Genomic DNA, 22,002 nt, shown 5'->3' on the forward strand with positions numbered 1-22,002 from the left:
GAGCAGGTTACTTGGACAAGACATGTTCGTTTAAAGAGAGCTATATTGCTGGACATGACAGATTGGGTCCACTTCTTCTGAAGGAAATAGAGGCGCAAGACATCCAGGACGGAATTCAGGGTATGGACACTTATGACGATGTTGTTGAAGAAGATGACATGATCATTATTGAATAAAGGTACTTTTTTTTTGTTCACATTTACCTGTTTATTAAAATTGCTGTCAGTGTTCATGAAAATAAGCCCTCTGGGTTTTTTTTTTTTCTGTCCAAAAAAAAATAATAAGACAGTGTCTTATTATTGGGGAAACACGGTACATACCATATACCAATCTAGATACAGGTACATACATAGACATGTATATAGTTGTATATATATATACTAGTTCATATATGTCTATGCATAGCTCTATAACCTAGATAGATAGATACTCACACATATATGCCTGTTACATACTTGCTAGACATTAATCCTCATTTAGACTTCAGCTTCTAATTAACTCAGAAGCTTTCAAAGCAACTTTCTGGATTCTTGCTATATTCATCTTTTAAAGACTGATCAAAGAAGGAAGTAAACAAGTTAACAAAGACAAGCAGTTTAACAAATAGGAGCTGACGTTGTTGTTAAAATTCAAATTACTTGTCTGTCAAGTACAATTTTATTCTGTGACCCAGGAGAAAATCTAGCCCTGTCTAACCCTGATAGCTCCATGTTCCTTAGTAAATAAATCTCTTTGAGAATTTGTCCCTGATGTCAACATGTTAAGCTGGCACTTGTCTTCACTCAGAGATGATGATCCGATTACCCATCAGTTTTCTATTTCCTTTCCTCCCTTGAATTATGACCCTCTCCTAACATCTTCTTCAATCAGACTTGGAGCTCTAAGTTCAATTATTGTAGCTTAAAATATTACTTGTCAAAGACTGTGATTAAAATAGTTTACATAATCATTTTACTTACTGAATGGAAAATACTAAATTCCAGATTATGAAGAAACAGGAGTATTTTCTAATTGATCTTCCCAGAAAATTGGGACTAAAGAATCTGTTGAAGACAGAGAGTGTAATGCCAGAGAAACTGAGGCAGGAGAGAGATTAGAGAGTTTTTAATATTTTATTAATGGGAGAGTAAGATTGACTGGACAGGACTCTCGTCTCAAATTATCCAGTCAGACAGAGATAAAGATATACTGGGACCAAGGAATCCATATATCGGTCCCAGGGCTGGAGGAGATTTGTTATCCCAAAGAATCCAGCGTCCAGCATACAGCTACCAGCCACCATCCTCCAGCAATGAATGGAGGAACCTCAACTTCTTAAATACCTTTTCTCTAAACAAAGGAAGGGGTAAGAAGTGAGGGAAAACCTCTATCAAGATGGGAAGGCCATAAATTCTAAGAACTCAGAGACAGGATGTCTGAATACAAAGAAATAAAGATATCAGTGAGATATCTTGGAATATTTTAGAGGGATCTTGTAAATCCTTGAGGACAGAAAATAGTCAGGAGGTCTATTCTCTTGTTTATCTTGCTAATTTATAACCTTTGAACAAATAGTCCTCAATCTTAACTGGGTCAGAGGGGGATTTACAACTAAAGAGATTGAGACAGAACAGTTAAGGAAACTGAGACAAGAGAAACTTGTACAGGGAAACTGAGTCAGGACAGTTAAAGAGAACTGTGGCATAACAAGAGCTGAAGAAAATTAGGAACAAATGTCATAATTGATAAGGGCAAAACCGGACAGCCGGTCCAGGTAAAGTGATGCAAACAAACTTAAGTGGATTTACATTCTCTGGAAGATACTCTAGAGAAAGACTCTTTTCATACACAAACCTATATGGTCCCTCACCCTCTGGAAGCAGGAAGTAAGATTATCTAAAGTATGTACCTTTATGGATGCAAAACTTAAGTGGCCTTGCTTATTCCCTTTTATTCTGTTTCTATATAAAATAAGTCCTTAGAAAATGTCTCTTTGCAAAAATCACTTGATATTGCCCACCAAAAGAGCATTATTTTGGTGTCTTTCTAATAATAAAAGCCTCTTCTTATCCCAGCCTTTTGAGTTAGCGAATTTCTCGCTTCAAGCCAGCTGTAACCTGGTGTTTTGGAGAATTAGGAGAACAACCCATATTCCTGCCACGATCTATATATCTCATGAATAATTAGAACAAAAAGATCAGTGAGTAGAAAGTGGTAACCTGCCCAGGAAAATATCCCATTTCAGTTTATGCCAGGAGTGTGGCCTCTTTTTTTTGTTTGTTTTTGTGAAGGACGGCTTCCAGTCACATAGGTGGGTAACCTTAGTATCATCCTCATCTCCTTAAATCTTACTTGTTCCACATATCCAATCAGTCAATTGCAAATTGTTTTTATTTCCACAGTATCTCTCACATTCACTCCACTCAGTCATCACTCTAGTTCAGGCTTTCATTACTTCTGTCCTGAATTAAAGAGATAGCTTTATATAATCTTCCCTGCCTCACATTTCTCTATATGTATCTTCCACGTAGCTAAAAAATTTGTCCAAGTAACCCAGCCTCTCAACAAGCTTCAGTAATTCCCTATTACTTCTAGTATCAATTTTAAACTCTTTTATTTGGCATTTAAAGTTCTTCACATTTTGTTTTCATCCTATTTTTCCCCATATTACTCTTTTCCATGGAATTTATAGTGTAGATTCTTTTATGGAGACAATTGGGGTTAAGTGACTTCCCCAGGGTCACATAACTACAAACATTAAGTGTCTGAGGCCAAATTTTAACTCGGATCCTCCAGATTCCAGGGCTGGTGTTCTACCCACAGTGCAATCTACCTGCTCCCACCCTGACTTTCTTGTACTCCAACACCTTATCTTTATGCCTTGAATACACTCCCTCCTTCTGGTTATTTTTACTGTAGCTCATTTCCTTCAAGATTCAGCTCAAGTAACACTTTTCCTTGTGCATAAACTGCAAGTACCTTCTTCCCCATTTCCAAGATGACCTTGGACCTGCTTTTCATGAATTTTGCGTGTGCTACCTCCACAAGGGCAAGGAATTCTGCTCCAGTGACTGTATTCTGAAAGGTGATCTGCATTTCATCTTGTCTAAAATGAGGCCTCCACACCACTTCTCTGACATTTCCACCTCAAATCACCGTGACCATACCACTCCCAACCCTTCATTAGCAATCTCCAATTAGAATGTAAACTCCTGAGGGGCAGAAATAGTCTAGTTTGTTTGATTTGTTTTTCTAGGGCTAATCTTTTAGCAAAGACTTAATGAATGCTCTGGGAGTGGGTTTTTTATCTATGATCAATTTAAATACAATTGTTAAAATGTTAGGTGTCGACTCTGGGTAAGTCCCTAGAACCTGGCAAGTCACTTAACCTCAATTTGTCTCAATTGTCTCAGCCAAAAAACCAAAACAAAATGTTGTGTCTTGAGAACTGTGATTGTTTCCCTTTAAATCTTCAAATCTGTAGACCACAATGCTGGGTTTGTAGAAAGAATATAATATTTGTTTTTCTTTTTTTTCCTGTAAATTCTTATAGATTAAGTGCTTTGGGATAATTTTGAATGACTCTTAGTTATTGCAAAATGTGCTATATTTAGTCAAATTTTGGCTATGTATAGAAAATATATTACTTTGAATGGGATAACCTGCTTTGTTTAGCTTCAGAACTGCCCTAGAGCCTCAGGATTCTGACAGATGAGTGTCTGATGTGATCCTTAATCATGTTTCACTTTACTTCATCTTCTCAATCTCCACCTTTTTTCTTGACTTTCCTCACCTTGATTATCACTTCTGGTTCTGAAAGCATAATCAAGTTAGTACCATTATGGAAGTGTAGCTCTACCCAGTACTCCAGAAATTTTTCAATTTTCCAATCATCATTCCAACGCAATTATTTCACTAAATTGTAAACTTTTCGGGATCTGGGGCTGATTTTACTTTATTTGTACATCTAGTCGTTTAACACAGGTTGCCCAGTAAGGGGTTAATAAATGCTTTTCCCCATCCATTCATTTTTTCACAATTCACTTATGCACAATTTTGTTGGGGGAATTTCCTTGTTTATAAAACCGGGGTGAAGATGGAAGAGGACGCTGTTCCTTCCAACTCTAAATTTATGAGCCAGTTTTTTTCTCTCCTTGGAGAGGCTGTGATAAAATGGCTGTAGTAGTCTCCACCCTGTCCTCACCCAGATCTTTGCGATAGAAAACTCATCAAAGAAAACTGGTTTTCTCACCATTCTTCTCTCCAAGTTGTTTTCTCTTCGGTCCCCCAAATCTAACATTGCGCATTTAAACTACTGTCCCTCCCTTTCCCGTAGACTCTCTAGGTTATACTCCTTTCTGTCTTCCATTCCTTCATGCTCCTCTCTCCAGTTAGGTTGCTACTCCTTTCTCATCTTCGAAGACAACAGGAGGAGAGGTATTTCTTGGCACTGTTACTATAACTTGGCATAAGCCTGGAGAGTACACATCTGGCTACCTCCTTGCCTTTTTCTTCCTCCTGGCTCTCAGACTCGCTATGCATTTGATTTTGTTCGTCTTCTGACTCTACTGCTTTCCATCTTGCAGGGTTGCTTGAGTCTTTCGCACAAGATAGTCCCAAAGGGTTAATGATTTAGGCGGTTGCCAGTTTTAAAGAGAGCTTGTTTACGGACCAGCATATTCAGTCATCATCTAGCAGATTTAGAATGGACTATTTAAAACTGATCCACGCTATTTTCTGTTTCCCAATCCCGCTTCTCCTCATTTTTTCCTTAATGATCTTAAAGAAGAAAAGGGCAGAAGGTGAGTGAGTTTATTCTGGAAGATACGGGCTGTTGTCATGGCTCCGGGATCCCTAGGGTGGAGAGAAAATGGACTCAGAGTACCTACAGACTTTTTTTTTTTTCCCCAAACGGTCCCTGGGAGCATTGTATACCGTCAGTGGCAGTACTGGGGGGAATCAGATTTTCGACAATAGAAAACCAAATCTCTTTTTTGTTTAACTTGTGGGATGAGCGTGCCTTCTTTAGATTTAGGACCTCAGAGAAGAAGGCAATTATTTACTTCTGCTTTTTTCCCGCTGGGACACTCGCCTGAGGATTTCCAAAGTGCGAAAGCTACAGCAGGCACCCTCGGCGCATCCTCCCAGAACAAGCGCAGGCTCCCCGCTCTCGCAGCCAAAAGTGGGTGGGGCGGTCAGTAGCCCCAGCGGGGACCGCGGGAAGCCCCACCTGTTTCTTTTTTCTTTTTCAACTTTAGACTGGGGCTCCCTTGTGAGCCACACCTCCTTTTAGTCGAAGTTAAGCCCAGGGGATTTCTTAGAGGGGAGGAGGGAAAAAGCAGCAGGGCCGCCAGTCACTCGGACAGCTAATCCTGCCAAATCCAGCCCTCTGCACAGAACGCGCAGTTTGGTGAGTGCATGGCGTGAATTCCCGTGGCCTGCGCTGCACGCGGGGCTGCCCCGGCGCCCGCCCGCTGCCTCCGCCCGCGCCTGGAGTGCTTGGAAACCCCCGCCGCTAGTCCTAAACCCCGCTGGGATTCTGTCGGCATTTTGCAGCTGAGTACTTTTCTTAGCGAAGTGAAAAAAAGATAGTCTTTAGTTTCCGACAAGGAGGAGGCTAGAGGGAGAATCTGCTCTATTTTAAAATGTATTTTTCGGGAGGTGGGGGCGAGCGGTGAGTGGAAGTGGGAGAAAACTGCTCTAGATACACGCCCGCGTTGATCCTAAGCTCAGGGGATCTCGAACCCGGACGGTGCAGCGTGGGGCGCCCGACTCGCGTGTAGAGTTCCCCGGGGTAGAGGAAGTGGGAGAGCGCGCAAGGACCCTTCTTGGAGCTCCTCGTCCTGGAGAGGGGCTGCTTTCCCCTATCCCACCCGCCCCCGCCGGCCTCTCTGGCCCCCGCCACTCGAAGCTGAGTGGGGCGGGGCGCCAGCATGGGGCTTTTATCGGGGGACTGCCAGGACGGGGGCGGTGGCCGCGGCCACGGGGAGCAGCCGGTCAGCCCGGGCTGCGTCGCGGAAGAGGAGTCCTTCTCGGCCCTGAAAGCCGGACAGGAGAAGGAGGACGAGGGGGCGGAAGAAGACTGCGAAGAGTATGTGGACTTTTCTTTGCTGCCTGACACTCGCAGCATAGCCTCAGATGATTCTTTTTATCCGGCCGATGAGGAGGATGGCTGGCTGGAACAGGACGAGCCTGAGTCCTGGTGCAGCTCGGAGGCGGAGGACGACGCGGAACTGGGGGCCGTCCCGGAGGCCGTGTCCCTCTTCCGTGCGGCCAGCACCAACAACGTGGGGCTGCTGAGAGCACTCATCAGTAAGGGACCTAGGGCTGAGGAGGTGCTGGAGACTGACCGCAACAGCCGGGTAAGAACGAAGGAGACGAGTGTCCGTGGTCCCGTGTCCGTATATGAGATAGTACCTACATCACAACGCCAACCTCCCCGCCTCGCCCCCACCATCGAATTATTCTGCACACTTTTTTTCCTTCCACTCACCCCACTCACCTAGCCTCTTTGCTTGTCCACTCGCTGCCCTATCCCTCCTTCGCCCTCCAACCAATCACAGCAACTTTACCCCACCACAAACACTCCCTACTCTATGCCTTGTGCTCGTTAGCCTGCCAGCAGACCTCCGGCTCGGGCTTTTCTCTTTGCACAAAACCAACCACATTACACTTTACTGCTCCAAACACATTCTCTGCTCATCCTTTTCTCGAGAGCATCACAAAGTCCATTTTTAGCATAGTTTGCCCTAGCACATCCCAACCCAGTTTACAAGTTTCTTGCACACTGTTCCTAGGTTCGAAAGCTTTGGTCCCTTTTGCATTGAGCCTCATCTCGGACCTACTTATTTCAAACCCATTTTCTGATGGAGAAAGAGCCCTCCCAGTGTCCCATCCTAAAATTAAACTTGTATTTCATTACCAGTGCCTTCGGAAGCATAATTGCATATTTCCAATCTAATCTTCCTCCTACTAACCAAGAAAAGTGAAAATTTAGCTTCCTGACGTTTTTATCCCAGTAAAGACTAAATAACTTGGCAAAATTCATGTAAGCTCCCAGTTTAGAGGTAAAGAAGTAAGAGGGAAATCAGTCAGAAATATATATGCGCCAGCTTTCCATCTAAAGACTGGGGGTATAAAGGAAAGAAAACAAATCTTCCTCTTCTAATAGATATAGGATATGTAAATAAGTTGGTACATATATAAGGTAATCTTAAAAGAGTATAGAACTTGGACCGACCCAGGTAAGAGATGGTTATGAGTGTGAAAACTATGCTTCATAGAGCATCAGCTACTTCATCTGAAAACAAACTAATCAAAAGACATGATGTATATAAGAGACTTTAAAGTGTTCTGCCACTGCCACTATCATTAATTTATTCTGCAGCTGAAGTAATATTTCATAGCTAAGTTTTCCCGGTTCAACCCTCATTTTTCTTTTTGCTTGCAGAGCATTTTTTCTTCAGGAGTTTTTAGTCTTTTTTTCTCCTCTTTCCAAGTTCTCACATACAGATAAAAAAGTCTCCACGCTGGGATAAAAATTTCCATATTCAGGTCTCTAAATTTCTGAGCTTTACAATTAAGGTATTTTTCATTCTTTCCTTAAACTATATGAATTGCTTTCTCACACCATCTAGTTTTATAAGGCAAGAGGACTACTCTTGTCCAGCCATTCCATTAATCTGAATTTTTACTAAGGTGTACTGTTAGAAAACTGTGGTAGGCACTATACAGGATACAAGAGAACTAAGAATTGTTCTTCCTCTGTCGGACAATATATAAAGTTAAGTGTTAAATTATGTTGTGTGGATTATAAATGTCATAAAAGCTCAGAAAAATGACTTTGATTGATTGATAGTCGTGAATGGCTTCCCTGGACTTCAGGTGAGATGAGTTGAAGCTTGTGAGATAATAGAATCACAGAACTCTTAGGGTTTATTTTTGACTCTCATATTTTATCATCTGTAGTTTATAAACTGCTTTATAATTATTATAAGAAGTAATCCTTAGAATTTAGAGAATCTCACAGGTTTGGCTAATATTGCTGTCCTCTATTTAGAGAAGGAAAACTTCTCCTGTGAGTGCCTCATTACTTTTGTTTTGCAGTTTCAGTATTTGAGATTTTGATTTTTGACCCCTAGTTATTCTTGCATTTTAGAAATACCTCATGCAATGTTATTTTGTTTATAGCCTGAGCTTGAGGAGAATTTCTTGAGTTATTCAAGATAATGGCTCTCCTTCACAAACTTATTTATTACAAAACTTTATCTCATTTCTACACTTAAAAATAGAATCATAAAATTTTATAGTTGGAAGTAACCCTAGTGGTCTTCTGCACCAACCCATTCTTGAAAGGAATATTCTTGTTCAGTCTTGTCCACCTTTTTCTGACCAGGTGGGCCACTTAGATACTGGAGTGGTTTGCCATTTCTGTCTCATGTGGATTAAGACAAATCTAAGTTAATTTGTCTAGGGTTTGTAGCTAGTGTCTGAGGTCTGATTTAAATTCATTTCTTCCATAGACTAGTCCCAGTGCTCTATCCATTGATCTAGTGGTTGCCTATACAGGGATTTACAAGTGGTTATCCAGTTTCTTTATAAAGCTTTTCAAGCAGACTAGTTTGGGAGTTAGGCAGAATTTGAACCAAGTTTTTCTAACTATCTATGTGATCCCAGGCAAATCTTAACATCTCTGTGCATCAGCTTCATCATCTCTAAATGCTAAACGGCCTCTGAGATCCCTTTCATCTTTAAATATTATTTGTTCTTTATTTTTCAAGAAGACATGACATCAGATACTTAATGACATGGCATGCAGGTGAATTGGATTTAAGTGCGGTCACCTGCCTTACTTTCCCTGCCAGAGCCATCTGTGGCAAGATATAGATCAAAATGACTGAAGATGGCCCTGGATGCAATGGGAGACCTTGACCTTAAAGCTAAGGTTCTCAATAGGTCTCAATTTGGATTGAGGTGTTATCCATTCAATGGTTAAAGCTAGATGGCAATTGAGGCAAAGAATCTCCTTTCATCTAGTCAAAAAAAAAAATCTAAGTAAATCTGAGAGAAGATTCTCAGGAACTGGTCATTTGGAAAATCTTTTTCTCCTTTTCTTTCTCTCCCTCCTTTGTCTCTCCCTCTCTCCTCCCTGTCCACATTGGGTATTGTATCCTTACTTATTAATACGCTTGAGATTTTTTTTTTCCTTTTTGAATCTCTGAACTTTTCCCAGGGTATTTTGGGTTTACCGTTCTAGGTTTCTCTTAAGTACCACAACTAAAGCAAAAACACTCTCCTTCTCTTTGATTGGCCAATTCAGGTCCCTTTTGGTCTTTTTTTGAGTCCTGATAGCCTCAGATTGAGTGTAAATACTAAGCTAGGACTGTTCTTGCCCTCCTAGAGCTTTGTTTTTAAAGGAGGAAATATCTTCCCTAGGTGAAGGTGTCCTGGAGTAGCTCTGTTATGGAAAGTTATAGGGGTGGGTAAGTAGAGGAGGCTGTCCAATTTGTTTGACTGCCCCTTAAATTCTTGAATATAGCTCTTATTTCTTATGGACCTTATTTAGGTAAACTTCTCCAGTTCCATCAGCTGATCTTCATATGAAAAGATTTAAAAGGCCTTTCAGCATCCTGCTGTAGTGTGGTGCTCAAAAATAAAGGAGATGCTCCAAATATGAACCGGCCAGGACACTGTGTCCATGGGTACTATTTACCACTTTATTCTTGTAAACTGTGTCTTGGTGGAGCCTTAAATCAAATTAGCTTTTAGGCTGCCACAGCACAATGCTGACTCATTCTGTACTTGATTTCAACCAGACAAGATCTTTTTCAGGCAAACTGCTGTCTAATTATATGCCCGCTTCCTATTATATGTGTGTGAACTGGAGCTATGTGTGCATGCCTTTCAGGATATTATACATTCAGTGATAAAGGCTAGGTAGCAAATGAAGCAAAGGATGGCCCCTTACTTCGACAGACAGACAGAGACACACACACACACACACACACACACACACACACACGCACGCACACACACACCCCTGGGAGAAGACCCTCAGAATTTCTGGCCAAAAAGTGCTTTGAGTTTAATGCCTGGTCTTTAGGAAATGTAGCCTATAAATCCCATTGGGGGTGGGTGCAGCCAAAAAAAAAAACAACCCAACAACAAATCTTTAAGAGCATGCAAAATGATACCCTATATGGAAGGAAGAAATAGAGGAAGGGAGGGAAAGAAGGAAATAAAGGAATTTCTCAATGATTCCAGTTGGGTTCTCAGTGGGGCACTTATACTCCAGAGGTTGGTTGTTCTTTTGTGTTGGATGGGTGCTAGACCCCTTTCCCAAATTAGCTAATCAGAGACATCTTCAGGTACAAAGAGAAAGCATTTATTTAGTCCCTGCAGGAAGAGGGCCAGACCCATACCTGGGAGCCATCCCAGCTGCTGCCATGTGCTACTGGAACTTGACCAGCTTCCCATTTGTCAGAATTTAAATGGCAAAAGACCCAAGCCTTTTCATTGAATAGACTAAAAGGACTTAACCGCCCTTGACCAATGGTCACCAAAGTTGTCTGCTACTCACAGGTCACCCCATTTCCTGAGGGTCTGACCTTTAGAGACCTTGTGACTCCTTTGTGACAACCCAAGGTCCAAGACTACCTCTGGGCATAGGGATCATGTGACTTAGTCTCAAACGCGCCCAATAAGTTCCATTCCGCTTCTTTTCTCGAAGATGACTATAACTTCTCTCTTTCCCTCCTTTACTTTCCTTTTCCCTTCCTCCCTTTTTTTCTCCCTTTTTCCCTCCTTCCTTCCCTCCTTGTAAGACACTGCAAATGTTTACATTTTTGTTTTTTGGATTGATGAATCTTTTCAAAATATCTTAAGAGTTTACTGGCTAGATTTCTTAACGACCTCAAACCAAAATCATTTTTCTTTAATTGGTCATAGTTTGAGTCCTGATTGAATCTGAGTGAATATAAATAGCAATCTTTTCTGATTTGACTAGAAACCCAGGTGTGGATCTTTGTGATGACTGCTTATATAATCAACCAGAGTCAGGAATTCAGATTAAGGGAAAAATCTTCAATCTTTATTGAAGAGGTGAAGATCGGTTGGGATAGCAATGCAAGCAGCTGTGACAAGACGCCAACCAGCAGTTTCTCTTTCTGCTTCCCTTTCCACTCCCTTGCCTCCACCCACCAAAATCGTCATTTCCTATACAACACATCAGGACTTGCACAAAGAGTGGGTGGGGGCCATTCTTTCTCCAAGCATATATATTAATAGAGTATGGTCCAATTACTATTTAGCCTCAGCCCATTACAGATCTTCCCTTCCAGATTTATTTATATGGCTAGGTGAAAGAGGTTATTCTTGGACTCATAGCCCCCTAACCTATTAGGGGGGAGGTCATCCTAATTTTGGATCAATTAAACTGTGAGAGTCTTTCTTTTAATCCAGGACCTTCTCTAGTCCTGCTGCTCTGTGGCTGGCTACTAGGCCAGATGGCTCTGGAGAGAAAGTTGTCACAGGAGACTTTACACAGCCCTTCCTCACTTAAATCTAATTCCCTTGCATTTCATGGCATTACCTCCTTGTTGTCTTGTTCTTCCAGAATGAAGAACAAAGAATAGTTTTATACATATGTATGTATAATATACACATGCATAAGCAAAGTAAGATAATTATTTTTTGGGGGAAGATACTGGTAGTTGTGGGATATCATTATTGAACTATGTAGAAGCTTAGTTAAAAGGAATCCTAGACCTGGAGAGACTTACATGAACTGGTGCTGAGTGAAATGAGCAGGACCAGGAGATCATTGTATACTTCAACAACAATACTATATGATGATCAATTCTGATGGATGTGGCCCTCTTCAACAATGAGATGAACCAAATCTGTTCAATGAAGCAGTAATGAATTGAACCAGCTATGCCCAGTGAAAGAACTCTGGGAGATGACTGAACCACTACATAGAATTCCCAATCCCTATATTTTTGTCCGCCTGCATTTTTGATTTCCTTCACAGGCTAATTGTACAATATTTCAAAGTCCGATTCTTTTTGAACAGCAAAATAACTGTTAGGACATGTATACTAATATTGTATTTAACTTATACTTTATGCAAGGGATAATGTTGTAAAAAAAATTACCCTGGCATGGATTCTGTCAATAAAAAGTAATTATTAAATAAAAATTAAAAAAAAAAACTTATACTTTAACAAATTTAACATATATTGGTCAACCTGACATCTGGGTTAGGGAGTGGAGGGAAGGAGGGGAAAGATTGGAACAAAAGGTTTGGCAATTGCCAATGCTGTAAAATTACCCATGCATATAACTTGTAAATAAAAAGCTATATTTTAAAAAAAGGGATCCTAGGGGCGAAGGTTTTTGTGTATGGCTGGGGAGGTAGATGGTAGATGGAATTATTTAGCCAGAGACCCTTGTAGCTGGACTATAAATTATAAAAGGCGCAGAATAGCATATTGGAGCCAAGTTGTAAAAAGTGTTTAAAAGTCAAATAGAGGGATTTATATTTAATTCTTGAGGTAAAAGGGAGCCTCCAGAGAAATGAAGTGGTCAGAGCTGTGATTTAGGGGTACTTTTTTGTAAGCCCTGTGTAGAATAGATTCAAGAGGTAAGATAATTTAGGCAGGGAGACCAGTTGGGAAGCTGTTACAATAGCCCTTCAGTGAAGATTAGATCTGAACTGGGATGGTAACTAATTGTGTGGAAAGGAGAATAGCTAGCTAGGAGTGTTAAGTGAGGATTCAAGAATGATTTCATGGTTTTGAAACTTGGTGACTGTTTGGATAGTGATATCCTGGATAGAAATAGGGATATTTGGAAGATTTTTTTCCTTGTGGGGTCAGGGGTATTATTAATTTCTATTTTGATTATTGGCATTTGAGATTCTTAGGAAACATCCAATAAGCATTTTGCCATTCAGGAATGTTGCCTGGATGTAGAGATAGTTCTAAGAGTCATTTGCATAGAAATGGTAATAACCGATTGTCCAATCAACAAACATTTATTAATCTCTTAATGTAAGCCAGGCAGGAAAGAAACAAACCAAAAGTTAGGAGAAATAAGAATATTTTGGAAAAGATGATAGAAAGGGAAAGTAGTCAACAATATCAAGTGCTGTCCAATCCTGGAACATCGTTCAGTCCGAGGCCTTCTCATTTTACAATATCTCTGTAAATAGTTCTCTCCTCCCACTAATGAATTCCTTCTGGGTATATATCCAAGTCAACTCTGCTTCATTCTGTTTTGACTATCCGAATTTTAAGGACTTGGTCGAATTCTCTCTTACCTTCCTTTTAAGGATTTAGATCCCATTCTACTTTTCATCTTCTTTTTGTGTTGTCTTCTATTAGAACAGAACAGTGACCGAATTTATTTTTGCTGATATTTGTTTCTAACAACACAGTGCTGGTACATTGTAAGCATTTAATAAAAACTTGTTACTTAATCTACCTGCAGAGAGATGAAGAAAGCTTAAGGATTCAGAAGAGACTATTGGATTTCTCAATTGGTGATTTTTGAATCAATAGTTTGTTAATTGAAGTCAGAAGCCAGATTTCATGTGGTTCAGAAATGAGTTTTGAGAGAGAAAGTAGAGAAGAATGTTAGCTTTAGAAGATAATACTCCTGTTGAAGTGAGGGGTTTTTAAGCTTGGGAAAGACCTGAGGATGATTTTAGGCCAATGAGGAAGCAGTAGATTTGAAGTGAAAGATAGTGAAACATGATTGTGAGGACAGTTTTCTAGAAAATTAGATGGGATGAAATCAAGGGTATATATAGAAAAGTAATGACCACTTATACACCTATCGGTACAGGATTAAAAAAAATAGAAAATGAGTTTTGATAATGTAGGTTAAAGAAGAGAAAACTCTTGGTAGATAACCTATTTCCACGCTTGAAGCAAGGTCCCCAATATGAGAGGATTATATGTGATCTGTAATTCAAAGGATCTTTACTGCTAGAGTTTGGGGGTAAAAATGTATTATCTGAATCCCACTCTCAAGGAGCATTCATTTAATGTGATGAAACCACTTTACTTTGTAATTACCATTAGATTTAAAACACCAAAGACTAATCTCCTTTAATCTACATTTTTCTAAGAAATGATCTATAGTTCATTGGCCTGTAGTTGTCAGAATCCCTTTCCCTTTCACCTCCTCTTTTGGAAAGTATGCTTTCCCCTAATCCTGTAGTTTCTTCTTCTCTAACAGCATTCAATTTTATGGAAAGATACTCAGGAGTCATCATTTAGCATCTCAGAATATAATTAATTTGGGCTAAGTCACCAAAGATAGTTAATAACTATTACTTTTTTGCTTTCTTATCTTAGGTAATATCAACTCCTTCTTTTCTGTTTATTCCATTTTTTAATTCCCTATCATTTCTACCATAAAGATTATTCTTGCCAGAGAAAACATCAGCAAAGTGAGGATGGGCAATTCTTTTTTTCTGATACATCTCTACTCGATTTGATCCTTCCATTTCTCCCAATGAGTTTTCTTCCTCCATCTTAATTTTTTTGTTGTTGCTTTTAGCTGTCTTTGACAGCCACAGTTCATTCTGAGCCTTTATATTCCTTTTTACATGATTGTGACGTTTTTACAGGACTATTCCTCCTTTGTTTTATGTTCTTCCACTTTCTCTGCATTTTCTTTAAAAAAAAAAAAAATCTTAATTGGTGATTCTCTGTTCTTCCAAATTTGTCTGATAAAGTCTTCACCCCCTTATTGAAATTGTTTTCTTTAGAAGTTCATCTGAAGTTTCCTGTCTGAAGACACCTATCACAATATACTCTATCATGACTCTGGGCAAAGATTACTATCTACTTCATTAACTTCGCATCAATTTCTTCTTGTTCAGGTGGTTGGTAGAATTCTTGTACAGAATTGCTTCTATTTATCTTTATATCATTGAACCTTAGGAACAATGAGACGTTGCAAGTTACACTTGAAATTTCCTATTTATGTTGTCTCCATTACAATGTAAACTTCCTAAAGCAGGGGGACCCATCTTAACTTTTCTATTTGTATCTTCACTTTGCACGTAAGTTTTTAATAAATGCTTTTTGTTCAGTCAATATCTTTTACTTTGTTTCTTTTGATAAAGTTACTTTTGCAGATTTCATTTGTATTTATATAATTGTGCCAAATCTTTGACCTTGGAGGTTAAATGTGCTTCCTTCTATAGGACCACTAGTTCTTCAGTCTAAGCAGCAAACATTTATGAAGTGCCTATTACGTGTCAGGCACTATGGATGTGTATACAAAAGTGACATGGTCTCTGCTTTCAAGGAATCTTTTACATTCTATAACAGTAAGGTTTCTGAATCCTTCTGAAGGGATCTTTGGAGATGGAGCCTTTGGGAGTAGACATTTCAAGGACTACCCAGAACTTAAATGGGAGAAAAAAATTCGACATTTATTTTCACTAATCTGCAATCAAAACTTAGAATTTCCTAACATTAAGAATGAAAACAAAAAGCTATAATTACAACAAAGAATCAGTAAGCTTCACCTATAGAAAAAAGGCAAGAAACCATATATTAAGGAATCAGCTTGCCTAATCTTCAGTCATTTTGAAAACATTAGTTTTAGTTATGATGGTTTTCTTAGATTTTGTATGCTGTGAGCTTCTGGTATTTTGATTTATTCTATTCATATTCTGATACCTGGACATAAAAGTAGTTTTCTCCTTCCACCCTTTTTGTTATAAAATCCCTTTGATCGAATAAGTACAATCTTAAATTTTTTTTTTTTTAAGAATTTGAAAGTATCAAAGAAACTATTCACATACAAAGAATGGAGTGGGGAAAGGATTTCATTCTGGGTATATATCCAAGGACCCTTTTACATTCTCTAACAGTAGGGTTGCTGAACCCTTCTGAAGGGGTCCTTGAAGATGGAGCCTTTGGGGTGGGGGGTAGACATTTCAAGGACTCCCAGTACTTAAATGGGAGAAATGGTCATTCTTTTATTAAACCTTTTTTTAAAGTAAAAGTTAAACTTAATACAGAACCAATCTTATTCAAATCCCCCCTAGGAATTTACTTTAGCTCCTTTCCAAGGACTTTTTAAACGTTTCATTGGTAGCCCAGTATTGATAGCCCATTGACTACAGAACTTGAACATTAACATCATTTTGTCCTGGGGAAGAGAAGAATTGGTTGGGGAAGGAGGGAGGGAGAAAAGGGAATAAATTAGCTTTTTACCATCATTTGAGGGAGGAGATATTAGCTCTGATCTCAGAGGTCAAAGAGGCAAAATTAAAAAAAAAATTTTTAAACTTCTCAATATTAAAGAACTTTTCAAAATTTAGGTTACCTGGTGGGATGACAGCTTCCCTTTTCTGAAGGTCTTCCAGTAACAATTTAATCATTACGTGTGTATTTTGTAAGTTAGACTAGATGGGCTTCTGAGGTCTTTTGCCATTTTCAGAATCTTTTTGATTCTGTATGATTATTTTGCCTTTTTTTGGGGGGGGGAGGGAAGGAAGGATGGTGGTAATGGTGGTGGTGATTACTCTGATCAGATTTTGAGCCTGATGTTCTCTTTGGTAATGTGTGAGACCGGTATTAGACTCTTAACTAATCAGAGACATCGTCAGGTACAAAGAGAAAGCATTTATTTAATTCCTGTAGGGAGAGGTCCAGACACACCTGGGAGCCATCCCATCTCTCACCATGTGCTCCTGAATCTGGCCAGTTTCCGGCTTGTCCAAGGTTTAAAAAGCAAAAGACCTGAGCCTTTTCATTGGATAGACTAAAAGAATGGAACCATCCTTAACCAATGATCACCCATGTTGTCTACTTCCTGTGGGTCTGGTCACTTTCTGTAATTTCATTAACTTCTTGCATCCTAAGGTTCAAGGTCTTGACCCTCCAGAGTCCCTCCCTCCCTCCTGGACCTAAAGTCTCTCAGCTCTGGGAACAGGGATCATGTGACTCAATACTGAGAAATACTTCATCCAATCAGTCCCATTCAGTAATAATCCAATGGTATTCTAGTACAGTATTGTTTTTTACTTGGATAAAGTCTGGGTAACTATCACCAAATTTCCTTAAACATTATTTTGGTTCTAGAAGGCACCTTAGATAGTACCTCATATTTAAGGATTGCAAAGCACTTCATATTATTTCATATTCCCATGAGATAGAATTCATTTTACAAATGAGGAAACCAAGGCGCTGACAATTTAAGCAATTTTTTTCATGACCAGAACATGAGTAAATATCCTAGATGGAACTGGAATCTGACTTCATTAACAGCTGCAGAATCCTGTCTGTCATAGTACTGGGGATCTGATCTTCTACAGCTGATTAAATTAATTTCTGAGCAGGAAATACCGTATTCTCTCAGGACTAGATTGGTGCTGACCAGACTAGCTGTTTGATAATGTAACTAAGGAATATATTATGAATTTGGTTATAGAATGGGGGAAACTTAAAATGTTTTGAGGCCCAGGAATTGTAAAACTTATAATATAGGTGAAAAATCTCTAAGAAACTTTGTCTCTTTTCCAGTAGCCAGTTTTCTCTGGGAACATAATTTATATCTAGGGAAAAAGTGGTTTTCTTGGGGAATGTAGTTCTCAGAATGTTCATTGGTTCGCAAAACACCATTTCATTTATGAGATTGAATCTCACTTCATCTTCCTTAAGCTGTTCAGTGTTTTACTTGGAAAGAGTAAATAAATATCTGGTTTGTTTTGTTTAAAGACTGTCTTTTTTTCCAATATATTCTCTTGTGACTAGTAGACTATTGAGTATATAATTTTCCTTTTAAAATATTTATGATTGAAAAAGGGCTGCATAATTTAGGATATAAAACACAAATATTCTTCATACAATTTTCCAGTTAATTCTAAAATTAGAATTACAGGGTTTTTCCTCTCCCCAATCTGGTAGCATTTAAGCATGTTGTTAACCTCCCAATCCTATTGTTATTTTTCTGTGTTCTAATGTTGTTACCTAGAGTACTTTTCCAGTCAAATAGAGAAATCACTCCTGGGAAAACACTGAAATCTGAGGGTGTATAATTACTATTTTTATTGAAGTGGAACAATAATGGAAAGATTCAGTCTGTTAACAAGTATTTAAGTATCTGTTTATGTGCTAGGCTGTATAGGGTTACAAATTCAAATATGGTTACAAATATGAAACTATTCCTATTGGGGAAAATAGCAAGGATATATATAAAGTTTAAAGAATGCATACTAATATGGAATATTATTGTTCTATAAGAAATGACCAGCAGGATGAATACAGAGAGGCTTGGAGAGACTTACATGAACTGATGCTAAGTGAAATGAGCAGAACTAGGAGATCATTATACACTTCAACAACGATATTGTATGAGGATGTATTCTGATGGAAGTGGATTTCTTTGACAAAGAGACCTAACTCAGTTTCAATTGATAAACGATGGACAGAAGCAGCTATACCCAAAGAAAGAACACTGGGAAACGAATGTGAACTATTTGCATTTTTGTTTTTCTTCCCGGGTTATTTTTACCTTCTGAATCCAATTTTCCCTGTGCAACAAGAGAACTGTTTGGTTCTGCAAACATATGTTGTATCTAGGATATACTGCAACATATCTAACATATATAGGACTGCTTGCCATCTAGGGGAGGGGGTGGAGGGAGGGAGGGAGGGGAAAAATCGGAACAGAAACGAGTGCAAGGGATAATGTTGTAAAAAAATTACCTTGGCATGGATTCTGTCAATATAAAGTTATTATTAAATAAAAGAAAAGAAAATATTAAAAAAAGAAAAGAAAAGAAAAGAAAAAATAAAGATACATTTTTTACAAAAAAAAAAAAGAAAAGAAAAAGAATGCATACTAAGACTAAAACAATTAAGAATAAATAAAAAATTAGTAAATACCAAAGGAGTTTGAAGCAGTTGAGGGGATCAGTTATGACCTCATGTGGAATGTGGTATCTTGAAGGAGGAGAATAGAATCCATTAAAGCATGGCAGACAGCTAATATAAATGCATGGAGAAAGGAGTCGGGTGTATGAACAGAGGTTAATTTGACTATATAGAAGAATAATATATAATGAGGCTGTAAAGATTCGTTTTAGAAAGTTTTGAAAATCACTAGAGGAGTTTATCATGTTATGAGTTCCTCCCTCTTTTTTTTGAGCTCTATTCCATCACAATAACTAATAATGATAGCTGAGTTTTAGGTTTTTTTTTTTTTTTTAAATGAGAGAATGTTTTTATTCTATACAGAAAGGTTCATATAACTTTTTAAACCTTTTCTCCCCTTAAAAATTTTTTTTTGATTATACATGTACATTAATTTTTAAAAAAACATGAGTCATGTTGGGAGAGAAAAATCAGAACAAAAAATACAAGAGAGGAAAAAAAGAAAGAACAAAGGTGAATATAGCATATGTTGATTTATATTCAGTCTCTCTAAATTGCTCTTTAGATGCAGGCTGCATTTTCTATCCAGTTTATTCTACCTAGTTTATTTGGAATTGCTTTGGGAATTGAGAACTAAATTTTTCCTAGTTGATCATTGTACAATCTTGTTGTTACTATCTGTGGTGTATTCGTTTCTACTTGTTTTACTCAGCATCAATTCTTCTAAATCTTTACAGGCTTTTGTAAAATAAGCTTGTTCATCATTTTTAATAGAACAAAAAATACTAAAACTTCTTAACACAAATCAATCGTTCTTTTGTTTTTAAGCTCATTCCTTCTGTATTTTGTTTGTTAACTACCATCTTTTGGGATAGTTGCAAGTTGAATAAATATGGCTAACATTCCTTTTTTACATATGTCTTTACTCCTCTTGATTATGTCTGCCTTGGCTTTTTGAAGTCTTAAAGATGGTGTCAAATGAATGAAAAGGGTTTATTTAAGGAGTATGTTTTGGTTGTCTTGCAGAGGGGATGAGATGGAGAAATGGGTCCTAGGCCAGAAGAATGAAAACAAGCTGCTTAAAACAGGCCTTAAGAAAAATGTAGGTAATCAGTTGAAAAGTTGGAAAAAAACTGCAGAGTTGGAGCTGCTAATCTATTTTACCACACTGTCAGTAATCCAATCTTAGACACTAGCTAGTCATGTGACAAGTTATTTAACTGTTCAACTCCAATTTCCTCTTCTGTAAGATAAGTTGGGGTTGATGATCTTGGTACTGAATTTCCCTTTAGGGACTATTCAGTGTTCTAGATTTAAATTCAGATAATGCTTTCCCCCACTGAACATGGGGGCTGTGAAATGTTTCCTTAGTAGAAACTTTCCTTAAAAAAGACTATGTAAATATGGAGACAAACATAGTTGGGCTATCCGAACAAAAGTGAGGGTTTCCCTGAATCCTGGCAGGTTTCATAGAAAGTGCACAGGAAAATAAAACTGAAACCATCAGGAGAATTTAAAATTAGGAGTATTTGAACTTTCCTCATTCTTAGAGCTCTCTATCCACTCTGCCATCTGCCTTAGTCTGTAAATGCCCTTAGACACATTCACAATGATGTTTTAAATTCATAAAATAAATTATAAAGGAAACCAGTTAAGTTGAAATATAAATATAAAAATATTTCAAAAACAAGTTCATAGAACTCAGAGTAAGAACTTCTGAATTATATAAACTTTGAGGTTCCCTCCAATTCTGGATATATGATCCTAAATTCACAATAAATTTGGGAAACATGTAAATATTTACTAGCACTCATTTATTATTCTCAATTAGCAGATGGGGGGGGGTGGGGGAACAAACCTGGTTTTTTTTAGAAAAGGAATATGACCTGAGATTTGTCTAGGTCAAATGGCCCCACCTCGTCCTCCCTCTTCAGCATTTCTTGTGTTCTACCACATAATGATTTACTAATCTGTCTTTTTCACTTTGTGAAAAACTGCCCAACCAAAGCAGTATTTTTCAGTTTAGACAGATTAAAAGTTAGCTATAATAGTAATGACAGTAGCCAACTAGCAGTTAAAAGGTTTGCAAAGCACTTTACAAATATTATCTCATTTGATTTTTACAACATCTCTGTGAGGTAGGTGCTAGTATGATCCCCAAAAGTGAGGAAACAGACCAGTGATATGACTTATCTCGTCAGTATCTGAGGTCATATTTGAACTCGGATCTTTCAGACTCCAGTTATTAAAAATATTTTTCCAATCGGAATAGAAGTGAGTGCAAGGGATAATGCTGTAAAAAATTACCCTGGCATGGGTTCTGTCAATAAAAAGTTTTAAAAAAAAATAAGATTTTGTCACCTACAGTAATAGGTAGTATTATATATATATATATATTGGAATATGTATATATATATATATATATATATATTGGAAATGAGGCCTTTATCAGAACCTTTGACTGTAAAAATGTTTTCCCAGTGTATTGTTTCCCTTCTAATCCTGGGCGACAAAATCTTGAAATAGACCAGAATTAGCTGCCTAACTGTAGCATTTAGTCAACCTATAAATATATATTTGTTCTAATACAAATGCACTTGAAGAGATATGTAAAACCTGGGCATGAGCCAGATTAAAATGACAAAATAAAAATGCAGAACGTAGATAATGTTAATTTGTGGTTTTCAAAGTTAACTGACCTCCCTGAAGTTTCCTTTTGAGTTTCATACTACTGCCCTAGGCATACCCAAGTTCTTATTCAAACTCTACATGAAACTCTTTTCCCAGAAATGGCTTCACTTTTAGTCCTTTCCTGTTTTTTCCCCCTTTTCTACATGCCTAATTTGTTTCTTTTTCAGTTATCCTCTGAAGCCACACTGAATGTGCTTAATCCTTTCTTTGGATGTCTTTAATTTCTTGAAGAATGCTATCACCCCTAAATTTTTTCCCCTGAGTACAGTGCCTTAATAGGTTACTTATTTTCTTTTTACATGAATTAATATATTCTTGTATGTTAAAAACTTCCTCATTTTGAATCAGGGATCATACTTTAAATGTTGATGCTTTAATATAACCTTAGGTAGCTCCATAATTGTGCTAAGTTGTGTGCTGTAAAATC

At 38.1% G+C, this 22,002-nt stretch overlaps 1 protein-coding gene across 1 annotated transcript in view; it reads left to right on the forward strand.

Annotated features, from left to right (window-relative positions):
• The first annotated feature begins 2,386 nt into the window (after positions 1 to 2,386).
• The window catches only part of ANKRD33B (ankyrin repeat domain 33B), a 98,930-nt gene continuing 79,314 nt past the window's right edge, over positions 2,387 to 22,002 (forward strand). The window contains 1 exon segment of the mRNA XM_051969852.1: positions 2,387 to 6,341. Coding sequence (XP_051825812.1) covers positions 5,913 to 6,341 — 429 coding nt within the window. The 5' untranslated portion in view covers positions 2,387 to 5,912.

Source organism: Antechinus flavipes, chromosome 1, assembly GCF_016432865.1.
Source record: "Antechinus flavipes isolate AdamAnt ecotype Samford, QLD, Australia chromosome 1, AdamAnt_v2, whole genome shotgun sequence".
Lineage (NCBI taxonomy): Eukaryota > Metazoa > Chordata > Mammalia > Dasyuromorphia > Dasyuridae > Antechinus > Antechinus flavipes.